The 15,463-nt window shown below is 51.3% G+C and overlaps 1 protein-coding gene across 2 annotated transcripts; it reads left to right on the top strand.

Annotated features, from left to right (window-relative positions):
- The first annotated feature begins 251 nt into the window (after positions 1 to 251).
- On the top strand, positions 252 to 14,424 carry LOC144721736 (cytochrome P450 26B1-like). 2 transcript variants are annotated; one of them, XM_078599618.1, is made up of 8 exons: positions 252 to 458; positions 7,418 to 7,642; positions 8,153 to 8,431; positions 9,126 to 9,287; positions 9,524 to 9,697; positions 9,935 to 10,105; positions 10,494 to 10,598; positions 10,665 to 14,424. In XM_078599618.1, the coding sequence occupies exons 1-8, from the start codon at positions 252 to 254 to the stop codon at positions 10,917 to 10,919; spliced, it is 1,578 nt and encodes a 525-aa protein (XP_078455744.1). In that variant the 3' UTR covers positions 10,920 to 14,424. The 2 variants fall into 2 exon arrangements, with proteins under 2 accessions (XP_078455744.1, XP_078455743.1); XM_078599617.1 differs by having other exon boundaries at positions 9,524 to 9,650; positions 9,945 to 10,105; positions 10,494 to 14,424.
- The last annotated feature ends 1,039 nt before the right edge of the window (positions 14,425 to 15,463 follow it).

Raw genomic sequence — 15,463 nt, 5'->3', positions numbered from 1 at the left:
GCAGTGGCTTGAGCAACTTGCAGGGCCGCACCATTGCCGCGTTTGCATACAACACGCGCTGACGAGCAGCAGCTTACAGGAGGTGGTGATGCGCTGTTGGCGGTGCTGGCGGGTTCGGAGTGTGACTCCTCGAGGTGGGGAGGGCAACACAGAGACAGACTGAGAGGGGAGACGCGTGTCCCCGCTCCTCCAGGACGCTCGGCGCGACCGTCGCTCGCGGGAGGAGGAGGAGGAGGGCGACGATGGCGACGATGCTGGAGGGAGCTCTGCTGGACGTCGCCTCGCTGCTCGCGTCGCTGGCGGCCGGGCTGGGCTCGGCGCTGCTCCTGCTGCTCGTGTCGCAGCGACTCTGGGCGATGCGGTGGGCGGCCACGCGCGACCCCAGCTGCAAGTTGCCGCTGCCGGGTGGCTCCATGGGGCTGCCGCTCATCGGCGAATCTCTGCACTGGATGGTCCAGGTACACAGAGCCCCCCCCCCCGTGTGCTCGTGGTGCTCGCCACCCACCCCCTCGTGGCGGTCTTCATCGGTGCTGCTGCTCGCGATCAGCACCTGCCGCAGCAGTCGGCGGCAGGCTGCACGGGGGATCTGTGTCCATTGTTGTGAGCACGATGGGGAGCACACGGCTGGCGCGTCTCTCAGTCTGTTCCTCGTGCCAGCAGCGACACTTCACGTGGACTCAGCGTGCACCTAGCCTGGCACCACGCGTTGCGGTCACGGCAACGTGCACCTAGCCTGGCACCACGCGCTGCGGTCACACCAACGTGCACCTAGCCTGGCACCACGCGCTGCGGCTACGGCAACGTGCACCTTGCCGGGCACCACGCGCTGCAGTGACGCCAACGTGCACCTAGCCTGGCACCACGCGCTGCAGTGACGCCAACGTGCACCTAGCCTGGCACCACGCCGCCACGGTGGCGCGACGGTCCGAACCCCGAACTTGCAACTCAGAGTCCCATCCCCCTCACACCCAGCAGTGCGAATGCGCGCAGCAGTCAGTCAGGGCGCGTGTGGTGGGGTGCAGTGTGGTGGGGTGAAGTGTCGAACCCCCGCTGGTAGGTCACGGGCAGACCCAGGAGCCACGGGTCGACTGACTGAGATGACTGGCTGATGCACCACCTGTGCCCCCTACTGTGCCAACTTGCTGTGCTTTAGCCACCCGGCATTCCGCTCGTTGTTGTGAGCGTCGCTCCTCCGCCCTCCGTTGCTGTTGGAGGGCGACTGCCTCCAACTGCCCAGTAGCAGCGTCCTTCACGAGCCTCCTCCTCCACAGAGGCCGATCTTGACACCGCTGGTACCGGTCATCAAAGGCCGTAATTATAATATATATTGGGGGGGACACATCCCCTCCAATAATCAAATATGCTCAATATATTGCTAAACAAATATTTTTAAAAATTATAATTTGCTACGCTATGTAAATAAAAATAACAATTTGCTAAACCTTGGCCACAATATCTGAACTTGTCTTCATATAACTATTCATAGATTTCTGTTTATATGATTGTGGTTATGGTTGTACTTTATGAATCCCTAATCTCTGCCATTACATACAATGAAACAAGAAAATAAAGAACAACAATGTAATTCAATACACTATTAGACATTATTGTAAAAAATAAATAAAAAGTCCATCCCATGTGTTAGTGAATTCTTTAATATTTTAGGCAGGAAATTCGTTTTCAAATTTAGATATTTTTCTGGGGGGGGGGACCCCCAGACCACCTGGAAGATTTGGTCCCCTCCAATGTTGACTCCATGGCTACGGCCTTGCGGTCATCGGCAAGTCCACTCAGCTCCACATCCTCCTGGACCACATAACTCCATCTCTTCTTTAGCCCGTGCAGTGCCCATATACACACACACACACATATACACACACACATATATACACACACACATATATATGATGAAAGTAGTTGTTGAAGTGGGGCAAACTCTTTTGGAACCAGCTTTTCGTTGCCACTGATATTTAGGAGACAATTACGGCAGTAGGCACGAAACGTCGTCATCAATCCGACTCCCAGGCCGCGCGTCCTTAGGACGAGGCTGTGCGTCCGTCCGTGCCTCCCTCCCTCCCTCCAGCCAGCCAGCCAGCCAGCAAAACTTGAACACAAGAGCATCATTGTCGCTAGTTGACGTACACGTACCAACGGGTGCACGGCCACTCTCTAAGTGTCGGTTAATGTTGGTTTCTGTGCACGTGGTCTTGTGTCGTGATGGCGTTGTTTCTACTGCAAGTGGTGAAAACAACAATTGCCTCCGCTATATCGTCTGGCAAGCCAGTTGATATCGTGAGCCTCAACTTTCATCCCCGGTAAAAACTGCACACCCCCCTCCCCCAGCGAGTAGTATCATGAGGCTCGATTCGTCTTAACATTCGCAATTTGCTGAACAAACGCTCGATTAACGTAGACCCAGTCATTCCCTTTCACGAACAAAAAGATGATCATGCTTGTTCCAAGATTAATCTTAGAAAGCGAATGGAATGACGCCAGCTTCTGGCGCACAACGACTTGTCCTGGTTAATGACGACCTGCCCTGGTTAATAACGACCTGTCCTGGTTGATAACGGCGTGACGCGATTCTACTTTCGTGACGCTCACTCGGCAGTTGAGGACAACTTTTAAAGGCGTCGCTTGCAAACTGAAACCCCCGAGTGTTGCGTGCTCGCTAGGCCATGCAGATGCTTTAGGATTTGTAAAGATGGAGTGCTCACTGCTTGCTAATAACAGCCAATCATCCCACGTACTGGGCCGATGTAAATATATACATTTTCTTAAATTGTGGCAAATTAATGTGCTCGTGGCACACGTGTGATACGTGATGAATTGTACTCGACCCACCCCGTACGAGAAACGTCACAGTTCAGGCCCCCTCCGATAAGACTCCACCTGACGTCTCCCACCATGTCCACGTCGGGCCAATCTGACACGTGGTCGTCGTCGTCACAGCAGCAGCAGCAGCGTCGTCGTTCAGCCGCTCCCACGAACTCACCTCCACCGAGCGGTTCCGTGGCAATGATTGTCGACTTCACCACTGCCGTTACCAGAGCGAGTCTGTACACAGCGCACCGTCACCACAACCACTTCCACCACATTATTCACACAATCGCAGGAGACGGAGGAGGCACAGAACAGTCTACTTAGCTGGGCGGTGGCGGGCATGCACGTGGCCTGGAATCCAGCACTGTGGAGGCGAGGGTTGGTGGATCACGTAAACCATTCCTGTGAAACGACTTTCCCGTGGGCGTCAAGGTGCCATAGCCTTGTCTTGCCAAGGGACGGCAGTACAGCAAATGTCTGAACTCCATCTGTTCCATCTGTATGGGATGAGTTTCTCCAGGTGCTACGGTTTCTTCCCGCACGTATAAAGACGCGTTAATTGGCTGAAAACATCTGAACATATAGAGGACTGCAGAGCTTGGGCAACTGTTGGGACCGGCTCCTCACCGCGTGGCTGCCTCCCCGCTTGTGGGTGATTCCTCCTCGCGCCTCTGAGTCGTTCTCTCTCGTTAAGAGGCAGTGAGTGATGTGCGCATTACCAGTTGAGATTATTATATTATCATTACGACAGTACTGATTTTAATGTCACGTGTATATCTGTACTGAATATTTTCTCGGTGTTCTTGAGAGAGAGGAGCGATCGTGTGTTCTCAACGGACTTACAACTTGCTTTCAGTAAAAAACCTTCACGATATATTTAAAACAACAACAGCTTTAATAATCTAACAAATCTGACTACCCGCACCGCTCCCCTTGCCTGAGGGCAGTGGTAATGGCCCGGGACCTTGCCGTTGATGTTTATTCTTGCACTTCACGGCACAGTCCCTTACATTTTATCGTTTTCGAAAATCTGACCATATTTACAGAATGCGCAACACAATCATGAGGATTGTTGTGGAGAATGTAAATCACAAAACAGATAAGCAGACAATGACTACTTTCTATATCTGCTTCTCTGTTGTGTTATTTATAGTCTGATAATTATTACATTAGTCATAATGTTTGCGATCAACCCGGACCCATATCTTAAGGAGAGTTTCCACGCCTGTCACAAGTGTCAGTGCAGGTGAGAGCCCGATGAGACACCACGTGTCATCACCGATGAAGAGTTGATTCAACTGAATCAATGTTGCTGAAAGTATTCACTCCCAGAAAGCTGTGGGGCCGATGGGTCTTATCTATTTTATATTTTATACATGACTCGCTAATTTTTTATTCCTCGAATGGTGCGCGTTTAGTCTCTGGTGATGGTGTAACTATTTCTTTTTTTCAAAATACCGCGACACGAACATTCTGCAAAACGCCCAACAGGGGCTTCCTACCACACGTGACCACGCAGTGTTACTTCTCGTTGTGGCTCATCACAATGCATTTGCCCAACAAGCGGCAACGTCAATCGGTGGCTCCCTTTATTTACAATGACATTAAAAATACCAGAATGCCTGGGGAGGGAATCGAACTGTGATGGCAGAGCTCAGCGGCGTGGTCGATGGCCACTGAGGCTGTTCAATCACCGCGTCGGCTCAGGTCACAACTGCGAGGTGATATGCATTATGGTAGTAAGGGCATGCTTATCAAATAAGCAAAATAAATATACCGTCTGTATATGTACAGGGCTAGTGCGCTTGTTATTACCTTCACAATTTCATGGGCATTTGATGCCTCTGCCATACATGAATTGTGAATTAAAAGAATCGGTGAAATGTTAACCGGTAGATTTTGCACAGAGGTGGACGCGTTGAACTGCGAGCGACACACGCCGTGGACATGATTGTCAACATTTCCTCTTGGTTCTCAACATTCCTCCGGCAAATCAATTGGCACATTATACCAAGCGACAACTTGATTTGATTGGCTCTGTCGGGCAGTGGAGGGTTATCGTTAAATATATGGCGTGAGACCGAAACGATTAAACATAGAATACGAAACGATGATCTAACCCTAAACAACGCGAATTGACCGACAAGCAAAGGAGGCGGTTACCCACCCAGGGACATCACGGGAGAAGGAGCGACCTCCCGTGGACTTGAGTGGCCCATCACGCGAGTCAGTACGGAACTTCTACACGCAGCAGCAGCAGCAGCAGCGAGCTTCGCTTGGCATGTCTAAGAGGGTAATGGATGCGAGAGTGAAGGTAAGACCTCGCAGGCGACTTGGAGCTGGGGGTTGGTGGATCACGGAGAGTTGGGGGGGGGGCGAGTATGTGCGCGAGACAGCAATTTGTAGTGCAACTTAAAATGTTGTCTGTAGGAGGAAACACAGCCAGCAGGTAGCAGGTTTCTTATCAATCTGTACGGAATGTGGTTACATTGATATTGAGCAGGCGCGTTGGCACACACATAACTTGACTGAAAAATAACAATTAAAGTGAGCACCTTTTTCCTGGATAAACAATACAAATCTTTGATATTACTGCTTCTATATCTGATCACGACTGCATGTTTGGTGAGAAGTTAGAAAATCCGAGCTCGATTAGAGTGGGCCCTGCCGACTTTATTTAACAAACATCTTGTATTTAATCAAGTGAGGGCCGATTACAATTAAAGTTTTAAGAAAAAAAATGTTTAAAAAAAATCGGATTACTCATAATAAAGTCGGTGCAGATATACTTACAAAGTAGGTGTTCGTAGCAAAGTGTTTGTTTTGGGGTTAGGCCACACGATAGTTTTAATGCTTAAACTATTGTCGTCAACCCTCCACCACCCGCCAAGATTGCCACGTCTACAAAGGTCTTGTGTTTACGTGCCGCTATGGTGATCACATTCTGACCGAGCCCAGCAGCGGTTTAAAGACTCTTCGTGACTGATTTCAACAACGAATGAGCGGCACGTGTACGCACACGAATAGACGCATCCTTCTCGGACAATGTGTTAGGAATGATCGCTCGCAATGCAGACATCTTCATCTAGGCACGGGCTTCACCTGCGCTTACTTAGTCGAGAAGCTGAGTCAATCAGTGGTGCAATTACGAGTCTAAATCCCGACTTGGCTCATCGTCTCTCATCATACAATCATCACCATCCCCCTCCGTGACTGGTACATTAAGTATCGTGGTCCCATGGAGATGGCCTCGTTCCCGCCACAGAACCGTGGATGTTCCACGACCTGTCTCCAGGAAGCACAAGGGAGATGAGCAATGCCCTTCGAATCGCATTCACGCGGTAACGAAGGAGGTCGCTCATCTCCCGAGCTGGTCCCGTGGGCTGGAGCCGCCTTGCCGCTGGTCTCGGCGCCGTGCACTGGCCCGGCGCTCTCCAAGCTCCGTCCAGCCTCCACACCTCCATTCTTCCCTCTTCTATAAACATCTCGTCAACACAGAATAATGCCAGACGCCCTGTGTTCTACAAAGCGCCTTGAGACTTGAGATACGGTCGCCGACCAAACGTTCCACGATTCAAAAGCGAATGTGTGGCGTGTGTAGTAAATAGTGAGCGTGTGACCGGGTGGGAAGGGTTGTGAATGGAAGCGGGGGGGGGGGCAAGGGGAATAGTTGTGGGTTGTACGGTGGGGGGGGGGGGGGGTCACGCGCGGTCACGCGCGCGAGGTGCTCGTCAGGGGGCGCTGCGCTTGAGAGCGCGCGCGGCGAAAGGGCCGCGTGGGAGCGCCGCGATGGGCACGAGGAGGCGGCGGTTCCGAGTCGACGAAGTTGACCCCCACCCCCCCGACCCGCGGACGCCGGGTTCGGTACCGGACTACGGCAGCAGGCTTCACTCCGCCTTGCTTCGTGGGAGATTGAATGTCATTGTCGAGATTTTTTTTTACCGCGAATCGATTGAGCGGAGTTTTAATTTCCTCTCTTTTGTTAAGCGGGTTGAATTTAGAAGCCTTTCTGTGTCACCTCTCCAATGACGTGTCATCATCTCCCAGCACGTGTCATCTCCAAGCACGTGTCATCTCCACGCTTTGGCGAGCGTTTCAGGATTTACTTTTGCTACTAGGATAATCCGACACTGTCCAATTTGTGCTCCAATTAAAGTAAGTCTTTCACCTGAAAATTATTTTAAATCATAGGGAATGTACCCCCCCCCCCCACCACAATATATATTATCTTTGAATTGTATTATTACATTTTCAGGGTACAGCATTGCGAGAAGAGTTTGGGAATGACAGCCCCATCGTATTCTCCATCGCACGGCAACGTGGTCTCTGCTCGTTACCATCATGATAACACTTCTCATTATTATTATTAAGCTTTAGTTCGCGTGTGTTGAACTTCATTTCGCACCGTACGTAGCCAATCGTACTAATCAGAGGTGCGTGTTGTGTGTGCGTGTTGTGTGTGTTGTGTGTGTGCGTGTTGTGTGTGTTGTTTGTGCGTGCTGTGTGTGTGTGCGTGTTGTGTGTGTGTGTTGTGTGTGTGTGTTGTGTGCGTGCTGTGTGTGTGTTGTGTGTGTGCGTGTGCGTGACTGCGCAGGGTCCCGGTTTCCACGCGTCTCGGCGCGCGCGTCACGGCAACGTCTTCAAGACGCACCTGCTGGGCCGGCCCGTGGTGCGCGTGACGGGCGCGCAGCACGTGCGCCGCATCCTCATGGGCGAGCACGCGCTCGTGAGCGCCTGCTGGCCCGCGAGCACGCGCATGCTGCTGGGCAGCAACACGCTCATCAACTCGGTGGGAGAGGCGCACCGCACGCGTCGCAAGGTGCGTGGGCGCGGTGGGGGGGGGAGGCGCGCACCCACCCACCCACCCACACACCACCACCACCCACACACCCACCACCACCACCGCTCCTCCACGCAACACCCCGTGCTGACACACGCACGCACACACACGCACACACACGCACATGCACACACACGCACGCGCGCACACACGCACGCGCACACACGCACGCACACATGCACACACACACACACACACGCGCGCGCGCACACACGCACACACGCACACACACACGCACACATGCACACACACACTCGCACACACGCACACACACACACACATGTACACACGCACACACACACACGCACACATACACACGCACACATACACACGCACACACACACACACACGCGCACACGCACATACACGCACGCACACACACACGCACGCGCACACACACGCGCGTCGTCGCTTCTCCACCCGTCGTCGCACCGCCGCGCGCTGCTCCTTGCCAATCCCGGCTCTCCCTCTTCCCGCCACGCGAGGCAGGTGCTCACCAAGGTGTTCAGCCGCGCCGCCCTGGAGAGCTACGCGCCGGGGGTGGCGCGCGTGGTGCGCGCCGCGGTGCGCGAGTGGCGCGCGCGCGCCGGCGCCGAGGTGCGGGTCTACCCGGCGTGCCAGGCGCTCATGTTCCGCGTGGCCGTGCGCGTGCTGCTCGGCCTCGAGCCGTCCCCGCCCGACATGGCCACCTTCTCGGCCGACTTCACGCAGTTCGTGGACAACATCTTCTCCCTGCCCGTCGACCTGCCCTTCAGCGGACTCCGCAAGGTGCCCGTCGCTCTGTCTCTGCCACGCACCGTGCCACGCACCGTCGTCGCCAGCAGCCACCGTCCCCCACAGCAGTGCCGGGCGGAGCTAGTGCGGGGCCTGTAGCATACAGTATGTTATAAAGGGGCCCTAAATAAAATAAAAACACGTAAATATTGAAACAAATAAGTGTATTACTTGCATTTTAGAGTAGTTGTATTTTTTCATTTGCTTTACAGCCAGACAAATCGCAAACCTTAAACACCCAGTCGTTCATATAAGTTGAAGGCGGTATAGTACTATAATAATAGAGCAAAGTGCAGAATCACTGAACCGGAAATGATAGCTTGAAAGCATTTAGCGCGGGGCCTTTGAAAGTGAAGGGCCAGTAGCTACTACATATGTAGCTACTGTTGCTCCGAGGATAATCCGGCACTGCCTCACAGCGATGTCTGTGGCCCAGGCCAACTTAAAAACGCGCCTGCTATTTGCCAGTGCCATTCTGAGCACGCATCACTGCACGTTAGAATACTTTTCGCAAGAAAATTGCATGCAATGTTTTGTTTTTATTTTCAGCTAATCAAAGTAAAACGCGATGCAGTATATCAATCGATTGTTCCACATTCCGTAGCTGCAACCCGAGTGGGAAGCCATTGTTGCGTGCAATCGCGGGTCTTGGGAGAGGGCGGAGGAGTAACTCGATGACGATTTCCAGGGACTGCGAGCCAGAGATTCCATGCACAAGTTCCTGGAGAGCACGCTGAGCGAGAAGCTGGCGTCGAGGCACTCCGGCGGACGCACGCACGCGGACGCCATCGACTACATGCTGGAGAGCGCCCGCGAGCAGGGCGTGGAGCTGAGCGCCAAGGAGCTCAAGGTAGGCGACACGAGTGTGGAATACCTGAACCGGTCCTGGGACTCCCGTAGGTCGACTAATCCTCAAATGAGTACAATGAGTACAATGGGTAAACATCGCCTACTCGGGAGACAGAGTCGGCCGGACGTGGTGCTGGCCATCCGGCCTTCGCAGGTGCTCGCTAACAACACTTGCCCCAACGGTCCATTAAGGCTACGTGCGGGATCTTTGTCTTTGCGTGTGCCTGCACGTGACAGGAGGCTGCGGTGGAGCTTATCTTTGCCGCGTACTCGACCACGGCGAGCGCGTGCACATCGCTCGTGCTGCTGCTGCTCACGCACCCCGAGGCGCTGGCCAAGCTGCGGGCCGAGCTGCGCGCGCACGGCCTCCCCGAGCCGCCCTGTTGTGGCTGCGCGCACCGCGACGCAGACGCCGCCACAGACGCCGCCGAAGGGGCCGGGATCTCGTCGCCGCTCGCTCCCGAAGAGGCCGGGGACGCGAGCGCAGTTCGGCTCGAGGGACACCGGCGGGCCGAAGGCGAACCGGAGGGCGAGATGGAGGGGAAGCGAGAGGACGGACGACGCGCGGCGGAGGGCGCCAGGGAGTGGCAGAACCGGAACGAGGAGGAGGGAAACCTCGCGGAGAGGACGAAGGTGGCGGCAGGAGAGGCGGAGGAAGGGGACGCGCGGGAGGACGGCTGCCGCAAGTGCGAGCCGACCCTGGGGCCGGAGCGGCTGTCGCGGCTACGGTACCTCGACTGCGTGGTGAAGGAGGTGCTGCGGATGTTGCCCCCCGTGTCGGGCGGCTACCGCACCGCCCTGCGCACCTTCGAGCTGGACGTGAGTCCGCAGGCGTCGAGGTCACAGTGCTCGCATGCCGTCACTGTATTGTGACTGGCGGCAGCTGTAATTTACCGACATCACGATGGCGATGTCATTGGCTGTGTCGTGACATCACAGTTACATCACTGACGGTATCAGATGGGAAAATTAACTTTAGGGATCACAGACGTCACATGTTGCTGCAGATAACAGGATTCATGAATGAAATTATTATAATCATCTTTTTTCACCATACATGAAATGTAATTTCCAGTTTTGGAATGGCGATATTCTTGGTGCGGTATTCTCCAAATAAAATGCAACGTCTTCCGTTGCCCTCTGGCTCTCATTCATAATTTAAAAACTCTTGCCTTCTTCTTCTCGTTTGCGCCACATATCCACCCAGGGCTTCCAAATCCCCAAAGGCTGGAGCGTGCTGTACAGCATCCGGGACACGCACGACACGGCGCCCGTGTTCCCGGACCCGGAGCACTTCCAGCCAGAGCGCTGGGCCAACGAGGACCCCGACTCGGCCGAAGAGCCGGGCGACTCCATTCCCGCCGCCGGCCGCACCAAGGGCGCCTGCGGGGACGCGGCGCGCGCTGACGCTCGCTTCAGCTACGTGCCGTTCGGCGGCGGCGTGCGGGGCTGCGTGGGCCGCGAGCTCGCGCGCCTCATGCTCAAGCTGCTGGCCGTGGAGGTGGCCGGCTCGAGCCGCTGGGAGCTGGCGAGCGCCGAGGCGCCGCGCATGCAGAACGTGCCCATCGTGCACCCCGTGGACGGCCTCCGCGTTCGCTTCTACGGCCTGGACGCCAACCACAACCAGCTGTAGAGGGCCGGGCTCGCCCGAGGTGCCCGTGGGGTCTCGTGGGTCCGCGTCTAGAGCTGGGGGGGTTGTTAGGTTTGGGGTTTGGAGTCAGGTTTTGGCTTTTAGTTGAGGCAAGGCACATCGGGTTCTGGATTAAGTCAGGTGTGGACCAAATTCGATCTGATATGGACCAAGTCAGATTGGGGCTTGCTTAGTTTCTGGGTCAAATTGGATTTGATATTTTCAGGACCTGGTTAGACCGAGCCTGATCGGCTTCGGATTCGACCAGACTTGCCTCTTGCGATTGAATTGGACCAATTCGATCTCCGTCTGACCAAGGCTGGATTGGAGCTGGGATCAATTCACGATGTCAAATGTGATCTAGTCGTGGCTTGCTGTACCCAGGTCTTAGCTGGGGCAGGCGAGACCAGGATGATTTAAATCGTCTCTGTGCCACTCTAGGTCATGTGATCCGAGTTGAATGAAGTTCCCTGCCTTCAGAACCATGTTGTTCTTCTGGCTCAACCACATCTCGTGTCAACAACAACAACAACAAACGATGGCAGGCAATCTTGACGCCGCTTCTCCAGCAGGATGATCGAGGACCAGAAGTACGAATGAGGATGCATTTGGCGAGATCAGTATTAAGAGCACGTGCAGTGTCACAGTCAAGCAGAGGTTCATTCTGCTACTTTGGGACTGGCAGCGGCTGTATTTGGAGGAACATTGGCTGTGTGGATACACACGCTGTCGCGTAATGCAGGTGCGTGGTTTATGATGAGGTAAAGATATCTCCACAGGTGTGGTGGATCTCTCTGGCAGCCTGCCTACATCACATGCCGTCGGACTTGATGAAGGCAAATCATTTAGCGGGGGTCGTTAAGGAATTGTGATGCGACTTAGATTGTTAGTGATGAACTCACATTTTAGAAGGTGGCGTTTATTCAACGAAACCCCATCTGAGTGATGCCAGGGGCATGAGGGAGGGTGGGTGGGGCTGAGTTGCCTCCATCACCCCCCTGACCGCTGTATGTGGGGCAGCACCACGTGTCAGGATCACGTGACTGTTTAGTGTGCGAGTATAAATCGCGTGATGCATTTCTCGCTGACATCGAGAGCTCTGATGGAGACGCTGCAGCCAAGGGGGTGATGCACCAGAAACTCTCACGGAATAAACAAAGGGTTTGGGTTAGATTCCTGGGCTCAATAACTATGTGCTTATTTCAGCAATTAACTTTTAATATCTTCTTGGTTCTTTCGGTAAAGTTACGTGACTTTACCGAAAGAACCAAGAAGATGAATCCCTGCAGTCACGAAAGCTTTAAATCGAAATTTTACTTTTAATACTCAACGTTTTGATGAGTTAGTAAAACAATTCAGTTGTGCGAACTAACTGTAAAGGTATTCCAAATTGTCGAGAGGACGTGTATCCTGACGACGTGCCGAGCATCGCCCCGTCATGTTGCTGCCCCTCGGTGGCAGCGCCGACGAAGCGAGCGACGCGGTCTGTTGCCCTTGTTGTGTGGACAATGCATTCTAATCTACAATACCATCGGGGGAGGGGGGGGGGTACAGTGAAGAGAATGCATTATTCACTGTGTATGTAATGGTAAAAATAAGCCAATTAGCTCCGACTGCCCCTTTCCAACAACCCTGCCAACATCCTCAATGGATTTTTCGTGTGGCGCTGAAGCCACCTGCTGCCTTCGCCAAGCTTCCAGGTGAGGAGTTAGAGCCCCCTAGTCGCCAGTGACACTGCCAATGAACGAAGCAAGAGTTGTTAGTGAGCACCTATGAAGGTCAGCAGAGCGTGCAAGGCACTGCCAGGCTGTGAGCCGTTGTGCGTGTCATATCCCTTGTCTCCAACTGCTGGGATACCACGACAACTTGCACTCAGTTTATTCTGAGTGAACCTGGGAAGGCCGAAACTTGCGTTACATAAAACAAATATATGTACACTGTTCATGTACACGGTCTCACAATAGAATGATCAATATAGGAAAAGCGAATAATTTATTTCGAGATAGGCCCCTGACGAGCACATTGCTTTGTACACAATCACCATCACCATCATCATTTCCATTGTTATCAGTAGTGGCCATTTCAAATACCCTGCGAGATCAAAGCCCTCCAATGCTGTTGTCAGTTGCCACAGTCCTCATGAAAGCTGCAATCACAAATGGCACTTAATACAAAATATTAGCACTTGACTACAATCACATATATGTATATATTATAGAGTATTGCCGTACTTATATACCTTGCAGACGATACAAACAGTACACTATGTGGATATATGCAATACTTAACTGAGCATTTATGTCCGCCTTCAAATTGTATATGTAATATAATATTTTGGATAAGGCTATATATATGAACGTGTAAAGTGGTATAACTGTGTGTGGGTACAACTGCTGTTACCATTTCTTTTTTGTATTATTAACATAACTGCTGTATGTCCAACCCGCTTTGCCCATTAGGCTGCTGCTGCCACATATATTTTATTTACAAACTCAACTTGGAAAGATGTTTTTTTTCTTCTGGATTACAACAATTTTTATAATTGGTCATGTGATCGTATGCTTGCTCAATTGACTCATGAAAACTGTCAAAGTTTTGACAGGTAATTTTTTTTATATTTACCCAAGAAAGTGTATGTATGTGTCTTGAATTGGGTTCAAAAGTGTACTCTTGCTTGGGGTCTTAGGCCAATTACAATAATATACTCCATAATAGAGGTTTGTTAGGGTCAGATCGCGTAAACATATAAATGTGTCGTTAAAACCCGCCACCACCCGACACAGCCAACTCGTAAGGGTTGTCACGTAAACAGAACATGCCAATTCGTCTCTAGTACAGCACACAGGTGTGTTGGAGAGCCAAGCCACAACATTTACAAACTGAGTACGACGTTTCGCCAGTAATTACAACTATGTATATACTCTATGGATTCCTGCAGTCACGAAAGCTTCAAATCAACTACAGGATTTATATATTTACGCGATCTAACCCAACCTCTATTATGGATGATATTGGTCGCGAAAGCCTACGTGTTAAACGACAATAATATATGTTGTATTTGGATTACAGAAAACCCTTGCATACGAGAGGAAACTGCTGTACATTTCGGTCATAAACCGACCTGCCCGGGGCAGCCATCTTGCCACATTAGCCGACTGCATATAAACAATTTGTGTTCACTTGTGAGGGTCCCTTTCTCAAGAGGCTGTTTAAAGTCGCCGAGTGGTGTGCGTCTCCCTACAAAGAACATTGTTTTGTGCATCAGAGAGACATAATTGCTGCTTCGAATGTGGACGGTTTATATGCAGGTGTTCTGCATCTTGCAACGTCCCATTGGTGAACGATGACGTCACAAGGATTTATGACTTTCGTGCGCCGCTTTAAAGCTCTTGTACAAATGATCGATTTTCGTTCTAATACCGACACACAAATGTACCATCTCTCTCCTATTTAAGTGTCATCAATATATGAACAACATAATATTTCTAATAAAAATTAACATATTTACCATGCTGTGTGTGTGTGAAAATACAATTATTTAAACTCCAATAAGATGACGCGTGTTGCTGTGGTTATCAGCATTGTTAAATGCACCCAATGTTGAGTTTCTGTGTAAGTGACTGACATGAACTCTAAGCATGTTGCCCCACGGTATAGGGTCATGAAACATTCTATTTGTGAGTTTTTGGTTTTGCATGGTAACAAAACAACCCTGTCCAAATTTTAAGATTGGGTCTCACCCTTGAAAACACATATCACAGTCCAGGGCAATGGTTGTCCACCTTCTATTTGGGTTAGATCGCATATATATATAAATATATATAAGTGGTGTCGTTACACCAACACCACCCGACACAGCCATTTAGTCAGGGCTGTCACATAAACAGAATATACCAAATCGTTACTAGTACAGCATACCGCTTGTGTTGGAGAGCAAATCTACAACATTTACAATGGATTTTCTCTCCAAAACACCAGGGTGTCGGGTGGTGGCGGGTTTAACGACACATTTATGTTCAAGCGATCTAACCCAAAAAAAAAAACGAAATTATGGATGATATTGGTCGCGAACGCCTGCGATGTGTTAAACTCACCTGTTTGTGAGGCCCCTTCCAGACCAATCAGCTGTGCGCGTACCCCTACCAGCCCAATAAACTAGTGTTCACCTACCGAGAGTAAAGTCTTTATATATTTAGAGGAATGAAAAATTACTACATTTTAGCAAAGGTGTGTTTTGTTATTTGCTGGCACGAGACTTTATAAATCAGTCGCTCAGATTTGAAGCTATCACATTCCAGGGTTAAAACAATCTGCCTGCAAAAATAAACAATTACAAACAAGGGCGATCGTTAAACACAATGCTGCCAGTTTAAAATACTGTAATATGTAGTTAAAAGTAAAAAAAACCCACAAGCGCGCAGCAGGGAAACACACCTCCAAATGTAAAATGCCGATTGTGAACATCTTAAAGTTCCAAGTCCTTTCGATTTAAAGCTTTCGTGACTGCAGGGATTCATATTCTTGGTTCTTTCGGTAAAGTCACGTAG

This window comes from Lampetra planeri, chromosome 12, assembly GCF_965212315.1.
Source record: "Lampetra planeri chromosome 12, kcLamPlan1.2.h2, whole genome shotgun sequence".
NCBI lineage: Eukaryota > Metazoa > Chordata > Hyperoartia > Petromyzontiformes > Petromyzontidae > Lampetra > Lampetra planeri.
The sequence above is the reverse complement of the archived record's forward strand: the minus strand, read 5'-3'. Positions and strand labels throughout refer to the sequence as shown.

What these genes read in the sequence shown, in the direction of transcription:
- LOC144721736 (XM_078599617.1), top strand. Translation starts at nt 252, where the DNA reads ATGCTGGAGGGAGCTCTGCTGGACGTCGCCTCGCTGCTCGCGTCGCTG. An exon ending in CCTTCAGCGGACTCCGCAAG is followed by an intron (nt 8,432 to 9,125) that starts GTGCCCGTCGCT and finishes GACGATTTCCAG; the next exon opens with GGACTGCGAGCCAGAGATTC. An exon ending in TGCGCACCTTCGAGCTGGAC is followed by an intron (nt 10,106 to 10,493) that starts GTGAGTCCGCAG and finishes ATATCCACCCAG; the next exon opens with GGCTTCCAAATCCCCAAAGG.